Source organism: Sparus aurata, chromosome 19, assembly GCF_900880675.1.
Source record: "Sparus aurata chromosome 19, fSpaAur1.1, whole genome shotgun sequence".
Lineage (NCBI taxonomy): Eukaryota > Metazoa > Chordata > Actinopteri > Spariformes > Sparidae > Sparus > Sparus aurata.
Genome location: NC_044205.1, coordinates 13,309,775 through 13,330,586, shown reverse-complemented (window position 1 = coordinate 13,330,586; position 20,812 = coordinate 13,309,775). Strand labels below are relative to the sequence as shown.

At 42.6% G+C, this 20,812-nt stretch overlaps 1 protein-coding gene across 2 annotated transcripts; it reads right to left on the bottom strand.

The window, feature by feature from the left end:
* Positions 1 to 1,688: 1,688 nt before the first annotated feature.
* On the bottom strand, positions 1,689 to 19,058 carry LOC115569538 (TLC domain-containing protein 4-B-like). 2 transcript variants are annotated; one of them, XM_030397480.1, is made up of 8 exons: positions 18,616 to 19,058; positions 14,977 to 15,146; positions 12,878 to 12,967; positions 12,121 to 12,179; positions 11,846 to 11,940; positions 11,403 to 11,444; positions 5,473 to 5,546; positions 1,689 to 5,132 (listed from the first exon to the last, which is right to left on the bottom strand). In XM_030397480.1, the coding sequence occupies exons 2-8, from the start codon at positions 15,129 to 15,131 to the stop codon at positions 4,814 to 4,816; spliced, it is 834 nt and encodes a 277-aa protein (XP_030253340.1). In that variant the 5' UTR covers positions 15,132 to 15,146; positions 18,616 to 19,058; the 3' UTR covers positions 1,689 to 4,813. The 2 variants fall into 2 exon arrangements, with proteins under 2 accessions (XP_030253340.1, XP_030253341.1); XM_030397481.1 differs by lacking the exon at positions 11,403 to 11,444 and having other exon boundaries at positions 18,616 to 19,053.
* Positions 19,059 to 20,812: the final 1,754 nt, after the last annotated feature.

The window sequence follows — 20,812 nt, the reverse complement described above, 5'->3', positions numbered from 1 at the left end:
AAGGTTTAAGGGGGACAGTAAAACAATGTCTAATAAAATTACCTCTCTTGGTGTATGTGTGTGAGAGTGTGTGTTTAAGAGAAAGAGAGAGAGAGGACTGTCCACAGGTAGATAAGGGAGCCTTGAAGACAGCAGCGCCTTTCAATCAGAGATGACATGTTCAGTCCCCACAGAGAGCATGCCTCTGCTCTGATAATAGTTTTGCACTTTGATCACTTAGAGAAGCCAGACCGGCAAAGTCATGAAAAATTACTTTCTCAATATAGAGTATTTGAAAGTCAATTTGATAAAGGGCCCGGCTGTCTGTGACTGACAATCAGACACTGAATCCAAAGTCCCCTGCTGCAATAACCACAGCATGCACTCAGTAACACCAGACAAAAGTTACTGTCCTACTGGATGCATTGCTAGATCTGTTGTACTTTCATTATAACCACGGCTTGGATTTTACCACACCACTCACACTATTCCTGACTCTTACTGCGGCTGTTAAAATGTATTAACAAGATGAATGTTAAAATAACTCAATCAAATGAGAAAACATCTGAATGTGTATTAAGAACATCCACATTTCTAAGGCAACACACAAAGAAAGCATTGAATCACAAAAGAAAAACAAATGAGAAGACATAAAATAATGTTATATATTTAAAGTCCAATGTAATAAAATAAAATATGAGATACGGCACTGTGGTGGGCAGGTGTACACTAATGATCAAATGAAACAACTGTAATGTCGACTAAATTATGGAGAACAGGAATCTAGACAGGAAGTCAAGTCAGGGGATATCTGTGTCAAAACATGTCAGACTGATACGCTGTGAAGCTCCAGCAGGGCAGAGCAGTGTGTGTCTGGGGTCTGGGACTTCCTCCACTCTGTCCGAGGACTGCGTTTGGCTTGCGACCTGTTCATCAATGAAGATTCAATCTTCTTCTGAGTGTTTATTTGCCTTTGTTGAGAGAATCCATACGTGATAACACTGCCCTCTAGTGTCTGATGTTAGGCATCACCTGTTACGGTTATGACAAAAACTCATGGAGAATGAAAGTCATGCTGAAGTGCTCTCTTTTCGTTTTATATAACTGGTTAACTGTGACGAAAATGAAATAACTGTTGATCATTTTTAGGCTTGCGCACCTCCACTCCAAATGTGAGCAGCTGGAATGCAAGCCAATTATTGAAACATTCAAAAAATCCCAAAACACCTCCACTGACTGAAAGTTGAACTTGTTGACTGAAATGAGGGAGCAAACTGTGACAAGACTGAACTGGTTACAGTGTGTAGTCATGGATGCTTTGTCTGTTGTCAACCGAAGCTTTTCAGTGTTAGTTTATTATACTTTACGCTTCTGGACAATTTGGAAAATGAATACACTTTGTGAAAACAATGTAACCATGTAAAGTGGCAGTTCAGTTATTGTCTCCAATGGTGGCTGTGGCTCAGGATGTAGAGCCACAGATAAAGAGGGTCGTCCACTAATCAGAAGCTTGTCGGTTCGATCTCCCTTGACCCTGGACCCGCCAAATGCATATCAAAGTACCCTTGGATAAAACACTGTAACTCAACATTGGTTGTTCCATCTGGTTGTGAGTGTGTGTGAATGGCTAGGCATTCATGAGCATAACTAAAACATTAAAGGCTGATTGAACGAGCACGACAATTAAGAGCCCGAATTACGGCCATCACATGAGTTAATTTGGCATTTATTGTAAAGAACAAATGTAAATGTAAATGACAAATATTTGCTCTTCTCCATTACATTCATAGAATGTCACTTAACACTCCACCGACTCACATCTCTCCACCACACAACATTCAGAACAGAAACACCAACAGCAGTTTAACTAGCTGACAGCAGCACCGTGCGCTATCCGTTACCTCAGCATCTGCGTTGTTTTATGTCTGCCTCTTTTGGATTAATAAATTAAAGACAATGGTACGCATATAATGCAGAATGCTCGTACTGTGGCAAACTGTGTTGAGTAGTATTCAAGTATTCCCTTACTGATTATTTCTGTGCTGGATATTATACTATTATCTGCCTTGTGATGTTCTCATCACATCATCATCATCATCATCATCGTCATCATCTGTGGGTTACATTATGTGGCATAGTACAAGAATAACGTTTTCATGTAGTAAACATTATGTACTAAGTAAAAGAAAACGGAGAACAAAATTTGCCTTGCAAATGTATATGCTTTTTTGTTTACAGTGCAATCCCCATGCAATACCACATGCAATTATAGAGGGTGCATGAAGAAGAATATTGACCATGCATGACCTTGTCACACAGAGCCTCACCGCTGGTTCTACCAGAAGTGGCCTGCTGTCCTGAAACTCTCACATGATTTCCATTTAACTCCAGTGAAATATTACATCAATACAATATAACATCCTGACTCTTTTCTAAGATGTGAGATAGTGATATCCACATGTAATGTAGATGACATGCACCCATGTCAAGTCTGCCCTGTGTCAAGCATACTGCCTGTAGTCAAAGGTGTGACTGAAAGCAGTCCTTCACTCTGACCAGGCCAAACTAAGCTGAGCAGTGACTAGCCACGGCGTAAATGCGAACAGAGTCCATCTAAACCATCAAATCAAGTTGGCACTGTTGTATGCAAATGCTCATGGGTTTAAAAATGGAAGTAATGGCTTAAGCACTGGCACAAATACATAAATCTTTGACATTTTAAAGCCATAACAAAAACAAAAGCACTAAAACAACCAGCCTTAGAAAGCCTCTTGGTTTTACATTTGAAACCGATCTATCACAAAGGCCAAACTACCACGTTAGACAGGCATCAGACATGGAAAAACACAAAGTAAATCACCAAATAATGACACATTTTTCAGTGCAGTGAGGAGTTTTAACAAAATATTCACTGTGCAATCATTAGTTTGTTTTTCTTTAAAAAGGCAACAAAATCAAACGCTGAACGTGGAAAGGCGTACCCTCGAAAACTAGCCATCCCCCGTTTCTGCTTCATAAAACATTTGACAGAAGCTTTTGATGTACAGCTCAAAAGGTACATTTAGAATGAAAATTCAAGTAGATGTTTCATAAAACATCGATGAATTGTGACTTTTAAATTTGATCAAGTGATGCATTTTTCTTTAAAAACCTCTGAACCTTTAAATCAACGTGACCGCTTTGCCATATCCACAGCATCCTCACATCCATCTGATGAATAAATATGGGAGAGCGCTCCGTTTAACAGCTGGCTGGAAATCATACGTAATATGAGATGGAATCTGTCACACTGTTCTGAAACAGGTAAAGTGTTTTGAACAGATAGAGAACTATTACCATCTGAAACACTGATTATTATCGTTGATTTGACATGAAACTCAAACCTGCAGAAACAAACCCATTTGATTTTTAAATGAAAGTACCCAAAACGTGTACTGAATTGAACTGGCTGGCTAAAATTCCTTCGATGAAAACAAACATAGCAGCATAAAGCTGGTCGGCAAATGTTGCCCAGGGGTAAATTCAATGGAAATATTGTGGATATTCTTTGAACCCAAGGTCAACAGCTCTCCCACCGACCCTGTATAAATACACATTTCAAAGCAGCTGCTCTCTGTCCGCACTCTGGATGGGAAAGGTTTTCCTATGACAACTTCAGGTCACTTTCACCCCTGAACATGCATTGCACAATGTGAAATAAATATAATTGCTGGCTCCCATCAAACAGCATCAACAACATATCTCTATGACATTTTTCCCCATTCTGTGACATATCAGGTTGTATACACATCAACTCACGGGGGACTTAAAAAGCTATTGCCATCAGTCGCCTCTATATTTCTGTGAGGAAAATTGACGTTCTTGCATTGTTTAATGTCAGCGGACACACAGCGTTGACATTCAGTTTCCCTTTTAGCGTGTCTAAGGTACTCTGTACACAAGTCTCCTTTTCATTAAAGACAGTTTAATAGTTTGGATCTTTAAAAAACTATTTGCCTTGACGCCAGCAAGACAAAAGTAAAAGGACTACATGCAGCGTACTGATGCCGTTCAACCCTACGTTACCCAAGTTAATCATTCAAATGCAAAGTAAACCAAGAATCACAATATTCTGATAAAAGTCTCAAAGGGCTGGCTTTTTAAATGAACCTCTTAACTGAATGACAGCGGGTGAGTGTTGAACTGATTTATCTGCACTTGTTCTTCTCTGTGATTGCACTTAATGTAATCTCCTCTGGTGTCAATCAATCCCTGCAAATTTAACTCAAGATCTACTGAGGAAAGAGAAACCCTCTCCTCAACAGGCATGTGACGATAATTTTATGGCACTGACCATCAATGAATCACTGAATGCTTTCGAGGTCTTTGCTGCGTCATCAATGTCATATTTCATCATGTTTTATTCCGGGACTCAGTCAACAGTAATAATAGAATAAAAAACATTTTGAAGTCTTTTGTTGCGCACTACGTACTTAAAGAAAGGTAAACTTTTTGACAATTTGTGGTTGGGCTAACAGTCCATTGTCCCAGGACGACCTCTTTTGTGTAGTGATAAATTGTTCGAGAGAAAAATAATTGGCCATGCACACAGGGTATTGCTAAGAGGTCATTTCATGGCTTAGGCATGGCCTGATGAACGGTCCATCTGTACGTCTCAGTGACTGTGCCCGCGTTCAAAAAGAATTTCTCAATTTCCCTCATTACATTCAGTCCTGTGATATCACTTGTCCCACGTATGACAGGCGATTGTCCGAGCTGCCGCTCGCCAACGCACTGAGAGTGACATCATTTTGTCTCTGCGTGGCATTTCCTCACCACTGACACCCTGGTTCCCTTAATCCGTCTTCCCATTCTCCTGAGGTGTGGCGACTTTGCTCCGGCGTGCCGACCGCAGCACTCTGTAGCAGCCGCGGGCAATCTTATGCATCCACATGATGTTCATGATGTCCAAGCAGATACTGGAGCAGATCCAGGCTACACGGCCACCCCAGGGCACCAGGTAGAAGGCTTCAGTGCCATAGACCGCGTACATACGACTGTAGTAGACTGGCATGACAGCGATGCGGACCATGAAAAAAATGACTGCCATGGCAACGCCATTTGCCATGTTGGGCCGGGAGGACTTGGGGTAACCAAGTACCTCAAAGAACCAGCTGAAACACAAAACATAGTTAAGAAACAGAGTCTAGCAGCAATAGAGGAAATGCTGAAGACAATCACTAGTAACTTGACACTTGAAAGCTGTTACGTGACTGTTCTCTAAGGTGCGTTCAACTTCAGCTTTATCAAGATAAATGGCTTAACATAATCTCCCAGAACCAGTTTCACACAAAGAGAACATGCAACAAGAGGTGGATTCATCACGTGATTAAAATGCCTAACAATTAGCACACATTCTGACATATTATCTCAAGAAATAAATCTCAATAAATTGAGCTTCAATCCTGTATTTAAAGACCCCAAGCCCGGCTCATCCGTAAAGCAGGTACGTACCGCTGGTTCACACATGGTGTAGAAAACTCAGCAAGCAGACGGAAGTTAGCAAAATAAGGCAACATTCCTTGGCCCTGGAAGAACAAGGTAAGAACAGGAAGACCACAAAACATGAAAGGGACAAAAACAAGACACCAAGTCATTTAGATCCGCCTGCTCCTCGGAGTAACTAGGTAACTAAGGTACAGCATGTCTACAATTCAAAGCATCTTCAGACATAACTAAATCACATTTCATTTTTCAAGAAATGCTTTTACAGTGTGGGGAATTCAGGTCTAAAATTAGATTAGGCCCTCACCAAATATAGACCTATTTGGCAGATTTAAAAAAAGAGCCTTCTCCTTGAGGGCACACAATTATTCCTTCATGTTTTGTGTGCCAAAATTAGCCCGGCCTTTAATACGACTTTGTAATGATTCATTCGCTTCATTTAACGGGGGGGGGGGGGGGAAATAAAGAGCTGGTGGTGTGTAAAAGAGCAGGTGTATTGCCTTAGAACATTTGAAAAAGACTTTTGTTCACCTTAAAGGCTTGTTGACACATTTGACTTTAAATCAAAGGGTTCATTCCGTGGGGAGCATAAATATGCTGACCACAACTCATCAGCTTGATTATCTGATATATTGTGTGTTGAAATTTTGACCAATCTTCAGATTATTTAAGCTTAAGTATTTTGTAACAGAACAGTGTGACTATTTTCAAAAATCTCAATAAATCATGCTCAGGGAACCGCGAGTATCAACCTCAAATGTAATGTGGTCACATGACCAGTAACTCTCTGCGTATGTATTTTTCTGTATAACACGGTTATGTTCAAACTTAATAATCTATTTACGTAACATTTTCAATCTTATGTTGTGACAATGCTGTGATCACAGTTTGTTTAGGTTTAGACAAATAAATAACATTTGGTAAAGGGTGGAAAACTTTGGGCTCCAAACGTACTTCTTGCACATAGTTTAGAGGCGCCCAATAACACATTTTAATTGAAATGTCTTAAAGAAGTCATGTTCTGCAAATTTCCATGTTCATACTTTTATTTATTTTATTTTATTTTATTTTAGTAGATGTAGGTGTACATACTTTCATTTTCAAAAAGCACATTATTTTTCTCATATGGTGCATTGCTTCCCAATCTTTTCAAACTGTGTCTTCAACACTCCATTTTAGCTGTGGAGTGGGACATCTCACATCTGTTCAATCTTTGATGAGAGTTGCACATGCACATTACCTAAGGACAGGATGTAGCCAATCAGAGGCAGAGTAGGGCGGGGAATGCCAAGCAAGGTTGTGTGATCTGAAGAGTTATAATTGATCCAAAACACCACCGCTTCAGCTGTTGAGCATGGCTGCGGTACAGCCGTATATATTTTATAATATACATAGATATATATGTTCATATAACGCCTGTTACATAGTGATGGACACATGTGAGGGTAGTAAAGGCTGGACTCTAAACCAGGCGGTTCAGGCAGTGCAGGAGCAGTGTTTTCTGTGGGAGAGAGTAACTCTCTTTGGTGTGGACTTTGGGCTTTTTCACTTAACAAACCTTTTACATTCACAGAAATGCTGCTATAACACAGTACAGGATAGGAAAAACCTCAAAAAGCATAATATGACCTCTTTAAGACATTGTGTAAATGATTGTCAACAGGCGTAAAAGGTTTAAAAAATAAACTGCTAAACTTTAGGTGCCCTGATGCAATTTGAACATATGCAGGCTTGCAAACTGCTTAAACTGCCAACATTTTATCATGGCAACTCATGACAAGGCAGGCTTCTGGTGAGACAGTAAATGGCTTTGCCTCACATTAGGTGTCTAAATATTACGGTAAAGTGGAGAAAACATTTTCTCTCATCTACCTCATAAAAACAAAACAAAACACAAGAGGCAACATGCACAAATGTCCCATAACATGGAGCATTTTTGCAGGTATTAATATAATAATCACTTCACCCAAGTGTTAAGGTAATAATCACAGATGCATCCTTATAACAGACTATATACAAACTATTGCTATCTCACACATTGAAGAAAACCATACTGTTAGACAATGTACTATAGAAAGGTAATTGAGCAGATACCAAGACAGCACAGGCTTATACATACTGTACAACCATACATACATTCAGCCAGCCGCTATTTAAATGGGCAATCAAAAGCCATGCAGAATAAAAAGCACAGTGTTTCACTGCAAGACCAGTAATTGTTTAGGAGATCGGGCCCTGAACACCATGTTGTTTTAGGTGTGAGATCACCTTCAGAAGGTTTTATCCACCTTGAAGTCAGAGCTAAATCATGGGTGCTTCATTAATATGACTAACAATAAATCTGTAATACTGCCTGGTCAGTTAAATGTAGAAATCACTGATAGTAGTTTTGGACCCAGACAGAAGCCACTTTGGAGCCTTTAAGTGATCCTACAACAAGATAAGCAGCCATGGCTTTATTTCAATTCTGCTTTACAAAACCGCACTTCATTCAGCTTCTGCTAAATACAGTGAAGATGATCTTAAGACCAGGGGCGGAGTGGCAATCGGGATGATGGGGAGTTTTCCTGGTCGGCCGGCCGATGAACTTGCGTGAACCGGCCCACAGATCTTATTATTATTCTATCACCATCTTAAGCTGATCTTAACTATCTTTAGCCTATCTTAATTTAATTCTTCTTATTCAGGCATTACAGAACTTTCATGATCACAAATTAAAAAAACGACCTGCAATTTAACTTGTTTATTTGCTCTTAAATCAACACAGAATGGAGCAAAGCCTCCTGGGAATGGGACATGCGTTTTTCCAGAGCCTATCGCTCTGCGTTTATCCAATGAACCAATCGCAGGTCAAGTCTATTTACAGAAATGTAGGGGTATAAATGAGCGGCCCCTCGTCTAATGGCATGACCCTACAGGATAATGACATACGTCAGACAGAGAGATAGCGAGCAAGTTTGAAGGAAAAGTACAGGATTTTTCGGTGCGGTCAGAATTTTCCCGGATTTCCGCTCCTGCTTAAGACCAAGATGTTTTCAGGACTCCCCATCTTTAAACATTGTTGACCTGGCCAGCCTTTGCTAAATCAGCTTTGAACATCAAGCACTCAGACTGAAATAATGGTGTCAAAATTGCCATCAGCCAAATAAATTTCAATTAAGTGTTCTCTGAAAACACTCACAGCGACTGAGTGCTTAGATGTTTGTCTTAATTTTAGGTGCAAATTAGACAATTTGACTCGTGTGTTCGAAAACTGATCTTGTGTTTTAAGCCCAGACCGTATGAATTCAGAGCTAAAGTCAAACCCACAAATTAAGATACAAATCACAGTATTCAACTATATTCCACTATAATTCAAGGTTATTTGGTTAGTGGCCTGATTTCCTTTTTACAGCATGTGAGAGAAGACTTACCGTCAGAGCTGAAACAAGAGCTGGTCATTGTAAAATACTTACTATGTGATACAAACAGGGTACATCTGCATTTCACTTTTTCTACCATGTGATGGGAACTTTACACCTAGCACGAGCATGCTAGTACCCCTAGGAACTGGTAAGTCCATACTGTGACTGGGCATCGTATCTGCTCAGTGCAACACAACAGCAATAGCAGCAGACAAGACAGGAATAAGGAAGTTCCCCATCTAGATCGAGACCTGCTCTGGGTTTTTGTTTTTTTGTTTTCGAAAAAATGACACACAACCCTTTTTTGGTAGTTTTTGCATGACACAACCCGACTTGATGTTGGTAGTTTTTGCATGTAGGGTTTGAAGAAGGGGCTATTTATGTTAAAAGTCAGCAGAGGACACAGAGACAGACAGACAGATATATTAGAAGAAAAGAAAAAAAGAAAAGATGCCACCACGATTGGAAGCAAATAAAAAGCAACACTTACGACACTGAGAAGAAAGCATGCATCTAGTATTTACACAGCAGTTGTTACATTACGCTTCCATTCTCTTTTTTGATTAAAGCTATACTTGACGGTTAAAAACACACACAAGACAGATTCCTATTGTGTTAAAAAAAAAAAAAAAATCACACACTGACTTGTACACTGTTTTCACCATGACATTAGTGACTGACTAATCGTTAATCAAAACGTAGCAACAGGCTCGTGAAACTAAGCTGATTTGCATTTATATTCTAAATAATAAATCAAATTCTTAATTTGGCTGCGTGCCTCATTGTTTAATATTGAGTAGGTAGAATTCATTGGGTATTTGACATGAATACTTCCACATAAACACACTCAACACATTAATTAATAAGAGACTTTGACAAAATACGACAGAATTTGACCGGGTACAAGACCAAATCAAAATGAAAATGACACCAAGGGTTAGCCAATTTGATCGTTTTCACGGCAAAAAGTGATATGGCTACGTCTTATTCCTACCACGGGGGGGGGGGGGGGGGGGGGGGGGGGGGGGGGGGGGGGGGGGGGGGGGGACTAATGAGGCGCAATCATTCTGTTATCCCACATGAAATTCACATCTAGTCTGAGGGAACAGTCGTGAGTGTCCAGTAACAGTATGGCCTACTTCGTCTCATTTACCTAACAGTTTTCGATACAGGTGCTTGCTCTGGTTCTCTCGCTGACAGGCTGGATTTACAGTCAGTTATAAAAAATCAACAAGGATGTGACACTGCTTTAATCTTATCCTTTTTTTGTTTCAGACACAGAAAGGTGGACCTCATTAACAAAGCAATGAAGACAGACATAATAATGGATGCCAACATGATTTTGTGTCACATTGAAAGGAGAAAAAAAAAAAAAGAAAATCCGTAAATCCAGCCAATAACGGGGGTGTAGGTGGGGTAGGATGAAAATCTGGACAGCAAGTGGTTGACGCTAAATATTGTCGTTGAACTAAACGTCCAAAGTGCTTTACAGCTGTTTGCCAAGATTGTGTAATAATTTGCCAGAGTATTGGCAAATCAGTGGGAGGCATTTAAAAAAATACAAAAATCCAAGATCAGTTTCAGTATGGGGACTCAGAGGCAGAGCAGCACACACTGTATGTCCTTCAGCATTTTCTTTCTTTATAGAAAATACACAACATGTGTTGAGGGGAACTCTCTGTACGTTTGCTTAACTAAAATAAATCTGACTTTGAGGACATTAACAACAGTAAGTCCCATCGACAAGGGCCTGGCTATTCGGTGATGCACCTGGGCTCATGTGGTTGACATTATCTGAGCAGCTTTGTCAGTTTTTTCTCTCATCGGTCGGGACAAGTGTGAGGAGGAGAAAGAGGAGGCAAAACTAGAATTTGGCACAAAAACAGACAGGTGGAAGGTACTGTAGATAGGCAGGTAAGTAATTAGAACTGTTTGTTGGCATGCACAGTGACAAGAAAAAAGAACCCTGTCTGTGTAGAACTGCCAGCATGCACACAGTGGTTACATTTAGGCATTCAGCTGCGCTAAGCTTGGAGAGGTTCAGCTTACGTCGGATTCACACAACACTGAAGGGGGTCAGTAGAACAAACAGAAAGCACAGAAATTGTAGGGGCAAAGGTGAGGGGGGAGGGAGGGGTCGTCAGCCAGTACCATCATTGAGCATTCCATGCAAAAAATACCATAGTCATTCATTTCCATAGTAATTATCCACAGATCCTGGCGACCTAGAGGGTTTCAGATTAAACCAAGAGTGAACAGCACTGCCCAAAGACACCGAGTACATTAAACTATGTCCATACAAAGATAAGGGCCAACTGTATACAAGCGGTGCAGCAACAAGTAATGAGTCACTAATTTGTTGCGAAATTAGAATCAGGCCCTGCCATAGGTGATTTTTGCAAAAGTGATACACGACACTAACACAGCTCTCCTAGACTTTCCTAAACCTAGAAGCTGAGCTGGCATCTTCAGAGGGTCAGTGGTGGCAGGGCCTTTGCACGGAAGCTCTAAACCTGAATAAAACGACACACTTACTTGACCATGGTTGTTCCTGCAGTCTTGACCGCACCATGGATACTTTAAAAACAAAAAAAAAATACAGCCAGTTGATACTTATACATGTAGATGTCGCTAAAACAGGGCAGGCAGACAATGACACCTGCTGGAATGTACAATCTTTTACGGACACTGATTACTGTAACTCACAAAATGAAGCTTTTTTTGCCGCTTTTACTGAGAGCATGGAAGGGTGGATTTTAAACACCCATAAGGTTTCCTTCCCTGCTGTGTTTGCTGACCTTGCCTTGTGCATATTTACCTCGCCTACAGTATATAGGAGCAGCATGGCTGCGTGGGGACGGTCAAGGACACTTGCGTTTGTTAAAAAAACTCAACTTGACAGGACACAGCTGTTCACCCTTGGTTGTCTCCTTCCCATCTTGCCTGCACGTTCTGCTATTGGACAATAGGGCACTCACCAGTACATAGTAGTAAGCATACAACGCTGCCAGATGGTGAATTACAAAAAACTTGTCGCCTATCGCCTTCCAATAGTAAAATATTAGCAGCAGATCTGGAAAACAAAAGTACAGAGGAAAGAGAGATAACACGTTATTGCCGCAATCAAAACAATTAAAGCACAAATAAGAAGGTCAGAGTGCCCTGAATCAAATTAGTCATCTAAGCATCAAGATAACGTGTGTGTTCTTTTGGCCTCACTTCCACAAACATCACTTGTGTGTGTTTCTCTTACCAGATATGAGGTAGCCTGTTGTGATGGCAACATTAGTCTTCACCAGTGTAGGATCCCCCCTGTTGAAAAATAAATAGAGCACATTTGGTTTGACTGGGTTTGTTAGATTAAATTCTAAAGTCCATTAGTGTAGGTGTTGAAGGTCTCTGACGTCAGCGATAAATGTTGGTATCAAAAAGGAAACTGAGGCAGACAGCACCTGAATGAGTGAAACGCTTCCAAGCAAGTGGGGGAATTCACATTCACGTCAAGGAGACGCCGAGGGCCACAACATTTGGCCCAAAATTGGCCAAATGCACTTGTCACTATCCTCCATCCCCCCAGCTGCTCTTGGTTGTTGTCGTCATACTCTCCATTGTAGCTTTCTAGTCCAGCATATCAGCAGTTCACACTGATTAACAGTGGAACATTTACCAAAATCCTTAGCAATTTTTGAAACAGTGGTTGTCTGAATCATACAAACAGGTTTCTCATTTCGTGGTGATTTTACACCAGCTGAAGGTAACTCCTTGAGTGAGCTGAAATCTCCAGTTCACTCGTTTTAAAATGAAAACCACATAAAGGGATTTTAATTTTGCACTTGTTGGCTAGCTTATGTATATGATGTAATGCTAGAGTTATGCAAATCTACAGTTACCATCTAGCACTTACCTTTGCCTTGGAGGCAATGCTAAGTTAGACTTGCCATACTGTATACAATGAACCAAAAGTACTTGAAGTAAAAGGTTAAAAACATGCGTTGTAGCCAAGCTCTCACCAGACGGGGTCTTCATTGACGGCATCGTCAAACAACAAGATGTGGAGACAGAAGATTCCCACCAGCAGTGCGTGAAACGTCGACACCGTCCTGAAATTAAAAAACAAAAAAACAAACACAGCCCGTGACGATCTGTTCCCGTCATGTAACGGCAGATGCTGACACACGTCAGAGATTTTTCTGTACGATAAGCATGCTAAAAATGGACGTGAGAACATTTATCTTTATTCATGAAAAGTGCCTTGGAGCTGCTCTGGATTTTTAGCACCCGCAGTGAATCAACTGATTGCCTGTCAGGGAGGCACACAGATTCAGACCAATTAGACTAAGAGATTAAACACTGCTGAAGGGTCAGGCAGAGCGGCACAGAGTCCCAGTCAGTCATTAAGGCAGCGAGACAGTCTAACAGTTCTCAGCAATCAGTCAGGAGGACAGAGTGACAGCCACACTGACTGTAAGACTGTTTAAACGGAATCTGTGAAGTCATCGGCCTCAACGGGAAGCCCCCGTAGCCCGGATCCATCTCCACCATTCATCGGTTTTCATTTGCTCATAAACCAACGCGACCATTTCAATTTCACAAGTGCTCTCATGAGTAATAAAAGGAATATGAGAGAGAATTAAAATGAGTGATTGATGCTAGATGGACCGGGCCGGATCTCTCTGAACACTCACGCCCACTGGACATCCAACGGCCTTCGACCCACACTACAGCTTTCACCGTTCCCCTGGTGCCTAAAGATCACAGCAGCCCGTCTGTCTGTCTGTCCCTGTCGCTGACGACACAAACACACTCCATCGTTTTGTTCCGATTTAGTTGTTCTCGCCAGTGTCTGCACTATTCCCACAGCAAGCTCGCAGATGACAGCAGATGACACTTGTTGTCTGATCAAACGGCCCAGTCATCGGCACGAACACGGCGGCCCTGAAGAATCCCTGCTCGTCTGTTCATTTTGACTGATGAACTGTGATGACAAGACGTACAGCGGATTAAATGTGACAAGGGTAATGTGGCTGTTAAAGGAAGAGGTGAGTTAGCTTGACTTTTTGTAAACGTATCATTGTTGCAGATCGACATAAGATGTATCCTGCAACGTCCTGCACAAGGCACAATCAGAGGACAAGAGAATATTGGGGGGGGGCAAATAAATCAAATCATTTGCTAAAAAACTGTGATATCTTCACCATTACAACTTTAAACTGAGGATCTGTTTTACACTGGTCGGACTGTTTGCGCTACATGATGTCAGACATGAAACTGGTGAGGAAAAATGATACCATACTGAAGAGGAACGACCACAGCAGGCATGAAAATGGGGTCGTGAACAATATGCCGATATCAAGTGGCGACGAAGGGTGAGTGTTGCCTGTGTCCCGGACAAAATCCTGCACTTGAACACACCGCAAAGATCGCAGGCGATGGCCATCAAATTCATATGCATAATAACTCTTCACGCCATCAGGTAACGATAGTCTATAGTCGTTTTTCGAAGGTTTCTCTTCTCATTTACTGATTTGCTTAACTGAACTGAGGGATTTTGCTCTCAGGCGGGCTCTGGACAATGTTCAATCAGCCAAAAAGCCACAGACAAGGGCGACTAAGATCCAGACACACTTCAACAACAAGGGACATGGACGCTCACCTACAACCCTGACAATGGCGGACAGCCGACTGTCGGCCAGCTGTGTCAGGGCCCGAGAACAACTCCTTTTTTTTTTTTTTTTTTTTAAGTTCAGGAATATAGATGAACAGTTTTCAGGAGTCGAGGATCTGTAAAAACTAAAAAAGGTTTTACTATGTCGGTCAGTGACACAGCACTTCTTGTATGTTGAAATGATAAAAACGGCTTGAAAAGAAAACAACATTCCATTCAGTTTCCAGCATGCTGCCGGCATAAACATTGCAAAATACACAGCACAACCGACTAGTGAGTCAGATACTAGTGTCACAGGAAATATGTGGGCCGACTGTCGGTGCATATCTCTGGACCCGGCTGAAACACTCCCCCTCTGGGCAACACCAGCGTCACACTCGCCGCTGTATGTAAGCATGTGGCAAGATTCAGACTCGTCGTGAGCGCGAGTTCGCTTCAGGTCACCTTGAGTTCCATTCCACCTTCTGCTTGTCACTGAGGCCGAGGAAGCCGGGGCTGATGCGCGTGGACATCCAGGGGCTGACTTTGTGGAAGAGCCACTGGAAGGTGAGGAAACTGGTCACCGAGATGGCGAGGATAAGCTGGCTGAATGGGTCCATGGCCACCCAACCCAACTGCGAGAGGACGGAGAGAAGGAGGGGAGAGGTTAGAAAAGATTACTGGAGAAGTTAACCGTGCTCAACATTCTGCAAACGAGCAACAAAATTCAGAACCATATTAATGAAGGCGCACAGACAGATTTATGAACGCATTGTGTGATTTATACACAGGTAACTGCACAAAAATACTAGTCAATGCACAAAAAACACACAGAAATATTTGTTGTTTTTCAACAAATGTGATACAAATTCTCACTTATATCCATTTAAATGTTTTCGATGTGTTCATTATGTTGTTACACCCATACACAGACTGTTGAACCTGCATTTACAAACCTCAGTGCATTTCTGTGAGGGTTTTCATGAGACTTCCTGCCACAGCTTGACGCTTTTGTTGACTGGTACATTGCATTTTCATCTTTCATTGCGATGTGTCACGCTGTGCGACGGACACACTGCAAAAGCCTGCCTGAGATGCGGTGCGCAAGAAAAATCTTTTCATTATCGCACACCATGCAGTCACGCTCAGATGGAAGCCTCGATACACACATTCGCAACCTTTCAGCCAATCAAAACGAAGCCCCAGCTAGCCGTCAGCTGCATTCTGATTCACTGGGCAGGCGACTGCGAGGCTAGCCAACCTGGTGGCTGAGAAAGGAGCTAAGAGCTACAATGGGCACCTCAATTGCTGTTTATTTATTGCTAGTCGTATCTTCATCACAATGTTGGACAGTGGGAGGAAAAACCGCAGACGTTTCTCATAATTTGCAGCCCTACTCGATGCTTGAATGCGGTTTTTTTTGTCACCCATCATCGTTTCCTTTCATTTAAGCCAGTAACATAAGCGTAGATTCAGTCTACTCTGCAATTATAACACAAAGTCAAGGATTCCATATTCCCATGGTATCACTTGACACTTTCACTTACCAAACCAGCTGGTGTCATTGCTATCTGGCGACCTCTGACAGCAACTACAATCCGTCAGGAAGAAAACACACCTGCCACAAACGGCTCAGTCAATCTTTAACTCCGCTGTTTGAGGGGAGTTACAAATTGTAAAGAGTCTTTTACGAAATTCTGTAAAAGTATCGCTTCCTGGGTCGACATGACAGAGGAAATGAGGCTCTTCTGACACAGAGTGTCGCGTGTCAATATGTTTGCTGGGACTAGTTATTGTGGTTTCAGCTCACACAGCTTCTAAAAAAACCACACACACACCTACTTTCCCAGGAAGCTCTGCAACAAAAACCGTTATCTATTGTATCTGTGCTCACCATAGAGACCCAGTCAACTGCAACGGAAGAATGTGCTTTTCACCATACCCTGTGTTTACTTCTGTTAAGTTGGTCCAGTTTGTGTGTGATTTAACAACGGCGCTATACGTTGATTTATTGCGCGGCTATAATAAAAAGGCGAACATCTCAGTTACTTTTTTCTATTTTAAGGGGTTGTGGGAGACTGGTGCCACAGCTCTGCTGCTAGAGCATCCCAAATGGGCACGGGTCAGCCTTGTGTTGGAAAACGAAAGTGGAACATGGGCACGCGGTATGAAGGGTGATCAGCGTGGGACGGTTCGATAAAATCCATTTCATATATGTGCACAATATAATCCAACATCTAGGCCCGTGACGCGTGGCACAGTCCTGTTCCCGAAAAAAATCAATTTGTCATATCAATATTAATTCCGACTGAAAAAGTGAGTGTTCTCTGTGAGACAGGAGGAGAACCTAAATGATCGGCGTGCACGTGGGCAAGCAGCCAGTAAATGTATGTCAGAGACAGGGCTTCACCGCAGCACACGCCACTTAACTGTTTTATGAGTTATTTGCATATCGGCCTGATTTGACTCTGTAAGAGGCCAATTCAGTTCCCTTTAACAGCATATTTACATCTCCCGAGCGACAGGCCGGTCTCCAAGCACATGCACACAAAAAAACCACACAGTCCCTGGAGCCGTGGCCTTGGTGATTGTATACCTTGCCTTTGTTCCTCTGTTGCGCCACAGAAATGCTTGAGGACAAAACAGCGCACTTCACTAAGGCACTGTAGCCAAGAAAGAGTCACCAGGGAACAAAAAGGCCAATTCTACAGAGTCCTGCCTGCGATGCATTAGTGGGCAGCGAGCACCAGCACTTTAACGTAGCATGCTGAAAGGCAAAAAAAGACTTTCTGTGAGTGGAGGGACATTCAGAGAGGTCCATACCATGACTTTGACTGGCGAGATTGCCACGGGCTGCCTTTAGCCATTCTTACAAAGCACAGTGTGGGATTGTTTTAGGTACACACACACACACACACACACACACACACACGTTTGCGTGCTGTTCGACCCATGACGGACCCTGTTGTCAAGGGCAAATGGTTACAAAGGTCGACTTAAGGATACAGAGAGGAAACAGCTGAAGCATAAATGAGAACACAACTGCTGCATGAAAACCAAAACACTCGTCGAGTTGGGTGCGTTTCTCTTTGCAGATATTTATGAATTTTATAAACCTCATAGTACACGGCGAATTTTGGCCATGGTTCTTATGAGTTGTGAAAGTCAAACTGAGGGCTGAATGGGACGTGACTAAGTCGGTGTAGGAGAAACCACAGAGCAAGAGGCAAAAGATAACAACCTGCTTACACACTTCCTGGCAAACCTGTTAAGCTTTAAGAAGTCTGGCAATTATAGATCTGTGCTGATAAAAGAAAAACTTAATGCTCCAGCCCCAACGCGTGCTATTATTCTAAAAAAAACACATTTCTCACGAGGCATACAAAGCGGATGCCAGCCTGTAAAAAGTAAATGGCAATCACAGGAAAGGTTGAGCTTTAACTCCTGCGTGATCCAGAGCCCCATTGATTTATCACAGTCCCAACCATTCAGATTGAGAGCAGCATGTTTGGGCCCGCCTTAAGGATAGGCCTGGTCTTAATTTTTATTTCTGGGAAGTGGAGTCCATTTCCACAAAGCCGGGCTAGAAACAGGTTTCTTCCTGGAAGACTGTTTTGCAAGCGTATGTTTCCATAACCAGTGGCGCGTTAGGTTAAAGATGCGCTTGCGTAAAACGGGTGGACCTCTTTTTTTGTTGTTGTTGTTTTTGTTTATACGCCGAGGAAACGACACAGCCACCCTCCCCAGTAAAAAAAAAACAAACACAAAAAAACAACAACTTCGCTGTGTGCATCACCGGACAGCGTTTCTAGAGATGCTCCGCCGAGGCAAACATGTCACCAACCGAGCACCAGGAGGAACACGGTGTAAAAACGGGGCGCACGCAAGGCCAGTTCACGCCGCAGTGCTTAGCCAGCTGCTGTGAAATGTGTTGAAGGGAGAGGAGAGGAGAGGAGAGGAGAGAAGAGGAGAGGAGAGGGGGGGTCAAAAAATAAAAAATAAATAACACTGGCCTGCTCGGATGTGTCTGTGTGTGTGTGTGTGTGTGTGTGTGTGTGTGTGTGTGAACGCAGAAGACGATCTAAGCTCCCGGATCGCACTCACCTTATGACTTTCATTAAGATGAGTTGCGCCCTCACTCCCTCAGCTGGTTCTGGTTTGCAGGGGTCGCTCGCAACGTCGCGTACGTTGAGCCGGAGCCACGGCCATGTCGAGTCATTTTTGGATAAACAAGAAGACAGCCCGCCTCTTGCTTTGCTTTGCTTTGCTTGCTTGCTCAACACACACTCACACACACACAAGCTAACAAGTTGTGGGGGATGCAGCGGGGCTGGAGCTCGGTGCCTGTGCCAGCTGCTTTGCGGCGTTTACCGAGAATCCCATCCAACGCCGAATAACGTGCATAATTGCAGCGGTGCGGATCGTGCAGCTCGACGCTCGATTACAGGAATGATGGAGAGAGAGAGGGCTGTTGTTGTTGGTGTGTGAGCTCTCTCTCTCTCTCTCTCTTTCTCTTCCCCCCCCTCTCTTTCCTATAGGGCTCAAATTACAGCCGAATTCTTAAAGACACACACACACTCTCTCTCCCTCTCTCTCTCTCTCTCTCTCTCTCTCTCTCTCTCTCTCTCTCTCTCTCTCTCTCTCTCTCTCTCTCTCTCACACACACACACACACGCACAGTGGTGGTCTGCCCAAGAACACTCGCCGTGTCTATTTATAGCCGAGGCTTGTTGAACTGATCCAGGCTAAATCAGACAAGATAGCCCAGTGAGCCAGGCACACTGCAGCCCCAACCGGTCTCACACTGTATGAATGAATCTCCACAGTCTCCCTCTTTGCATTAATCTCATTTATTATTTGTTTTTGCCATATGTAATATGTGTCACACACACACACACACACACACACGTACACATTCTGCACAGTTTATTCTCCCAGATGCACAAGATTATTGGGCTACTGTCAGAAGCTGTGAGGCCGTAAACATGCTCATTGGGTTCAGTAAAAGGAAGTTAAATAAAAACAAATAAGAAATCTTCAGAAATTAAGATATAAATGACAGTAGATAGCTACAGCATGGTGCTTGGCCCTTCCATAGATAGTGCAGTGTCCATCCATGAACACTCCCAGAGGGCAGATGATGGATCAAATGACCAGTGGCCACAATATAAAATTACACCTCCTATAATTTGAATGAGCGAGGCCGGTGTATTTGCAGCACAGAGATGTAAATCATTATGAGCTGATTTGCTTGTGTGTAGAGTAAATCTGTGAGGTCTCATGTAAACCACTGTACCTGTTATTTGTCTCTTTCATTGTGGGTGATGTAGGCGCCAGGTTTTGAAAAAGGAAGAAGAATGTGTGGAATAAAAAATTTTAAAAAGGTGATATCCCCTCTGCTCTCTTGTTTTTGATCATTTGTTTTTGGGCGTGTCCAACGGTGTTATAGGTGTCCAATGCAGACCCGTGGACTGCTCTTCAAATCCTGGCGCCTACATTTCCCACAAGGCAGCTTTGCCAGTGGGTGACATCACTGGAGGTTATATTTATCAGATAAAATGCAGCCTTCTCAGGAGCCACAAAAGTCTTATACAACTTTGTTTTAGTGCCATGACTTGCAGTATCACTTCCCAAAACCTGTAAATACAGTTTAATGTGTAAAACTGGTGGAGTTACCCTTTAACCTTGAGTTCCTCACTGCTGGCATGCATTGCTCTGGCAGTTCTGCAGTGAGTCAACATACAGTACATTGATTGCTCGAAGCATTTGTTGACAGTCTAAATTTCAAAATAAAAGCTTACCCTAAATGACCATCACATTCAATTAAATCAGTACATCTTTTTGTTTTTTTCCCGATACATCCAAATAGAGACAGTCTGTTGAATTCTCTATTGGGTCTGTTAAGCTGAGAAAAAAGGCTAGTCATGGCCAACAGTGGGGGAAGGAGGAGAAACAGGAACTCTGTGACTGTCTTGAGCATTTGTTTGAGACCTCACTGTCATCGGACCAACCAATGGTGTCACAAGAATAACAAGCAATATAAAGGGGCTGATCCGGATATGACCTTCAGTAAGGGTGTATGCGAATTAACTCTACATTGAATGTGCAGCGGAGGACTCCTTAAGACGTATGCACTTGCTAACTGTACTGGGGAAAAGTTGCAACAAACCCTCGCCTGTCATTTTGACCGCCCCCTCCGTCCTATTCTGTGCTTGGAATGCATTCTGGGTAACATGTGAGCTCTTCAGAGCAGTCAGAGGAGGAACCCTGTGCGCAACAGGACACGTTTCTCAATGAATAA

Coding starts and splice junctions, on each gene's coding strand:
- LOC115569538 (XM_030397480.1), bottom strand. CDS start 15,131: ATGGACCCATTCAGCCAGCTTATCCTCGCCATCTCGGTGACCAGTTTC. Junction 11,445..11,845: donor ATGCTTACTACTATGTACTG/GTGAGTGCCCTA, acceptor TTGTTTTTAAAG/TATCCATGGTGCGGTCAAGA. Junction 5,133..5,472: donor ACACCATGTGTGAACCAGCG/GTACGTACCTGC, acceptor TTTGTGTTTCAG/CTGGTTCTTTGAGGTACTTG.